The sequence below is a fragment of the Notothenia coriiceps genome, unplaced genomic scaffold, assembly GCF_000735185.1.
Source record: "Notothenia coriiceps isolate Sejong01 unplaced genomic scaffold, NC01 NC01_scaffold00023755, whole genome shotgun sequence".
Classification (NCBI taxonomy): domain Eukaryota; kingdom Metazoa; phylum Chordata; class Actinopteri; order Perciformes; family Nototheniidae; genus Notothenia; species Notothenia coriiceps.
In genome coordinates this window covers 1-4,524 of record NW_011356456.1, presented here as the reverse complement: position 1 = coordinate 4,524, position 4,524 = coordinate 1, and the positions used below count along the sequence as shown (strand labels likewise).

The 4,524-nt window shown below is 38.4% G+C and overlaps 1 protein-coding gene across 1 annotated transcript; it reads left to right on the top strand.

Moving 5' to 3' along the window:
- Positions 1–204: 204 nt before the first annotated feature.
- Positions 205–2,559, top strand: LOC104954740 (phospholipid-transporting ATPase IC-like). Its single transcript, XM_010781912.1, has 7 exons — positions 205–321; positions 427–591; positions 913–1,024; positions 1,413–1,488; positions 1,722–1,854; positions 2,273–2,401; positions 2,545–2,559. The coding sequence occupies exons 2-7, from the start codon at positions 532–534 to the stop codon at positions 2,557–2,559; spliced, it is 525 nt and encodes a 174-aa protein (XP_010780214.1). The 5' UTR covers positions 205–321; positions 427–531.
- The last annotated feature ends 1,965 nt before the right edge of the window (positions 2,560–4,524 follow it).

Genomic DNA, 4,524 nt, shown 5'->3' with positions numbered 1-4,524 from the left:
CGAAGGACCGAGGAGTCGAGGAGGGGAAATTAGAGTATTGAGAAACCTCTCAAGTATGCTTGACATTGGAACAGTCCTTCGGCTGCACTCGATGACGTAGTATCCTTGAAATATTGGCTTGGAAGCCAGTTTCCTCGCGATTGAGAAACGGGCATTGACTCTGTCCACCTCTGATCCTCTGCCTCTCTGTCTCCTCTCTCTCTCTCAGTGAAGTTTCCTGATGGTCGTATCCGCCTCTACTGCAAAGGAGCTGACACCGTCATCTACGAGCGACTTTCCCCTCAGTCCAAACACAAAGAAACTACCCAGTCTGATCTGGATGTGAGTTTGCTTTATTCTCATTCGCACTGTTACATTCCTCCTTGAAGCTGTTTCTGTGGAAGAATCCCTGATTTCTGATTTCTGATTGTGTCGTTTGTGCTTCAGGTCTTTGCCAGCGCCACCCTGCGGACGCTGTGCTTGTCTTACAAAGACATCAGCACGGCAGATTACGAAGCCTGGTCCAGGAGACACAAAGATGCGCAGGTCTCCATGTCGGACAGAGACGCCGCCCTGGACATCGTGTACGAGCAGATCGAGAGCAACCTGATGGTGAGTGGAAAACCAATATACATAAAACTATATCATTTTAATAATACATTTTATTTCTATAGCGCTTTTCTTGAACCCAAAGACGCTTTTGACCTGGATTGCAATATTATTCACATAATTGGATCATTAAAACGATAATGGTGTTTTTTTTTATTTAACCTTCTATTTATCAGAATCTGTACCAAATAATTATGGTTTTTTTTGCAGTAAAGGTTTTTGGAATCCACTCATTTCTAATAGTGTTTTTTTTTTTGTTATCTGTAAAAGTAAAACTCTTATTCTCAGCCATATCTAACCAGCCGTGTTTGTTTCTCTGCCAAGCTAATTGGTGCGACGGCCATCGAGGACAAACTGCAGGATGGAGTCCCAGAGACCATCGCTAAACTGGCCAAAGCTGACATCAAGATCTGGGTCCTGACTGGAGATAAGAAAGGTACCATCAACTCTGCAGAGAGCTACGGAAGAGGATTAGGGCCACATTATCTATTTTTTTGGGAGGATTTGAAAAAAAAATTGTTTTTTTTTGTTCTGAGAAAAAAGTCAGAATTCTGACTTTAATCTCAGAATTCTGATTTATCCTCAGAACAAAAAAACATAATTTTTTTTGGGAGAAAAAAAGTCTGAATTCTGACTTTAAAGTCAGAATTCTGAGAAGAGTCAGAATTCTGAGATGAGTCAGAATTCTGAGATGAAAGTCAGAATTCTGAGATGAAAGTCAGAATTCTGAGATTAAAGTCAGAATTCTGATTCAGATGAATCGGCTACAACTGAAGTGCCATGAGTTCACCTCTTAGTTTAATGTGTTTTATCTTTCTCCATAGAAACGGCCGAGAATATTGGATATTCTTGTTCCCTTCTGACAGACGGCATGCAGATCCACTACGGAGAAGACGTCAAGTGAGTAGAAATGTCAATGCTGAAGTCATTTGTTTTTGATGTCTAAAATAATTTTAAAAAAAAGAATTGCTGGCAAAATGACCACTGCATAGCATCTCATTTGAAAATGGTCAAATCAACCCGCCTCTCTCTCCCTAATTTCTTTACTGAATCCCTTCTCAGCTTAAAATGTATGATCTCAGTCTTCCTTGTTGACTTGTGTAACAGTTTGTCTGTTGTTTCCGTGTCTCCAGTGAGAAGCTGAGTATCCGTCAAGAAAACAGGAGGAACGAACTTCCAACTTCCCGTCGAGGGAAAAAGAAACCCGCCGAACCGTTCTTCACCCAGCCGGGGAAAAACGCTCTCGTCATCACCGGAGGATGGCTGGTGAGTTCATCTCGAGATTATCACTGTTTTAAAAGCTATTCATTTTAATAGACTTTAACAAGTGTAAATGTGAAATGTTATCCTACATTATAATATCCAACCACTCCACATGATGGACGGTTCTGAGTTGATTCAGTTTTTGGTTTTTTTCAAAATCTTTTTATTCAGTTTTTTGCTGACATGGCAATTTCAGCACATGATATAAAGTACAGGACAATTTGTCTGTTAAAGGAAAGAAAAATACCCAATCCCCAACCCATTACGTCATGGTCACAGAAAATAAATAATACATGAAATAATAAATACAATAAAATAAATAACTCGCATCACAGTCACAGGGAACAGGAATACAACAACATTCACATTGAGTAGAATAATATATAACAAAAAAATTATTAATTCTTTTTTTATTTCTCAGAATGAAATTCTGTACGAAAAGAAGAAGAAACGCCGTCGCCTGCGTCTGCGGCGTCTGGGAAGGAAAGCCCCTCCCACCATCCCTACTGACGGAGAGCCAATGGACGACTTGGAAAAGGAAATGAGACAGGTACAGTATAACTCAATAGATGAATGGATTCAAGTACAGATACATGTTAAGTAGAATGACACAAGAGACAGAGATCCTCTCATTTAATGGGAAGGAGCAAAGGTTGTTCTAAGGGCTGAAATAATATCCTATGCCTCGTATAGGAAAACACAAAATGAAAAAGCAAGGTAATCAGTCGATATGAATGTAATGGAGGAAACAACTATGAGAATTAAAAATCAAATGCATATCTTTTTTTTTTTCAAAATCTTTTTATTGGCTTTTTGACAGACATCACAATGGCAATACAGTAGGNTAATTATGAACTTGCTTTACTTTTACGGAACACATTTTTGGTGATAACAAATGTAAGAAAGTAACATATTTACCAACACATGTTCTACGCCACTACATACTTACATTTAAATGTGTGCTGCGTTGGTTCGTATGTAGTGGCGTAGAACATGTGTTGGTAAATATGTTACTTTCTTACATTTGTTATCACCAAAAATGTGTTCCGTAAAAGTAAAGCAAGTTCATAATTAGATAGACATCGTGAGGTATTTATTTTCGGTAGAGTTTATGTTGAAACCGTTAGAGAGAGTGGCACACTTGTTAGCCGGTTCCATTCCTCTTTGTTTTCTGAAGCCGTGGCTTGGAAGCATACTTGCTTCGTTTCTGAAGGAAGTGACTTGGAAGTACACTACTACCACCAAGCCAGCATCCTCGCAATTGAGAAACGGCCAATGTTTGAGTATTTAACTTTGGTTAGGAAGAGAGTGTCAAGTTATGATTTGGTTTGCTAGATTGACTCCTGTCTAAACTTGAAAATGGCTTGATTCACTCCAAAAGGGACAACTCAAATTTGAATCTTTCCTCTTTATTTAAGTTATTGTAGACTTATTTTTGCTTAATTCAGCCTTCATTTAGCTTCCTGATGCATCATTTAGGTTGAAAACCTTTAAAACAAAAACACACTTTCATTCACTTTAGGCAAAAAAAGATTTCAATGAAAAAAATGCCATAATTAAGCACTTTCCTTTCTGCTCGATAGTTTTAAATGTAATTAAGTTACAATTAAACTTAAAATTTAATCAAAAGTAAATTCATCTCAACAGAGTAAATTATATTCCAGCTTCTTATATTGTAGCTTAATACCTCATAAGACTAGAAATAATAATTAATTTAATCAAACATATCTTCAAAACAGATAAATACATTTACAAATCTATTAACAGCAATGTCTTTGGTCGAATCCTTGAGTCTCCTCTCCTCTGGTTCAGGAATTAGTCATAAAACTCAGAAATGTGTTATGACATTCATCTCCCCAACTTGTCGTACATATTACAATTTGGTCAAAATGGTACCCAGCAGGTTTTCAGTAGCTGGCATGTCACTACTTATACTCCACCAGATTTTTCAGTTTTTGGGGGCTATATAAAAAAAAAAACTGGCCCTAGTTTTTATGTAACTTGGTGGTAATGTTTAGCATCGGCCAAGATAGAACGTGGGTGAAAACAAAATGTTTATATGCTCAATGTTCACTTTCATTAACATTGGGAGATTTGGACTTTGGAGTGCACTTCTAGTTATGTCTGCTATAATAGCTACTGTACTGAAACATAACCTAGAATAACATTTGTCTGTTTGTGAGGTAGCATGTGTGTGTGTGTCCACTTACATATGATAGACATGCGTTTGCGGTCGGAGTTGAAGTCGAGCATCGCCAACATCTCGTAGGTGGTCTCCTGATCCATCTCCCTGATGGTGATGGTGTCCTGCGTGCGGGACAGAAACACAAAGCCAAAGTTCCTGGCTGCCGTCACCAGGGCGCCCTCATCGGGAGACGCCGCCTGGTACACCAGCTCGCCTGAGAGACATTCAAGATTTATGATTTCAAAGGATTTATATTCATGTGCACACTTTCTACAGGTGATGGTAGTGAAAATCTGTTACTAGTGAGGCAAACATATATAATGCTCTTTTTCAGGTTTATAAATGAGAAACTCGCTCTGGAGGGAACTTTGGGATTAGAGCCTTTGCATCAGAATACCTGTACCAGTCCCACAGAGGGGAAATTGACATTGTTACAGCAGAAAATAACCAAAGACAGCTTAATGTTACTTAAGCATGCATAAAAGCAT

Excerpts from the sequence above, each read along its gene's own strand:
- LOC104954740 (XM_010781912.1), top strand. The coding sequence starts at position 532 with ATGTCGGACAGAGACGCCGCCCTGGACATCGTGTACGAGCAGATCGAG. Across the intron at positions 1,025-1,412 it reads CCTGACTGGAGATAAGAAAG|AAACGGCCGAGAATATTGGA; the intron begins GTACCATCAACT and ends CTTTCTCCATAG. Across the intron at positions 1,489-1,721 it reads CACTACGGAGAAGACGTCAA|TGAGAAGCTGAGTATCCGTC; the intron begins GTGAGTAGAAAT and ends CCGTGTCTCCAG.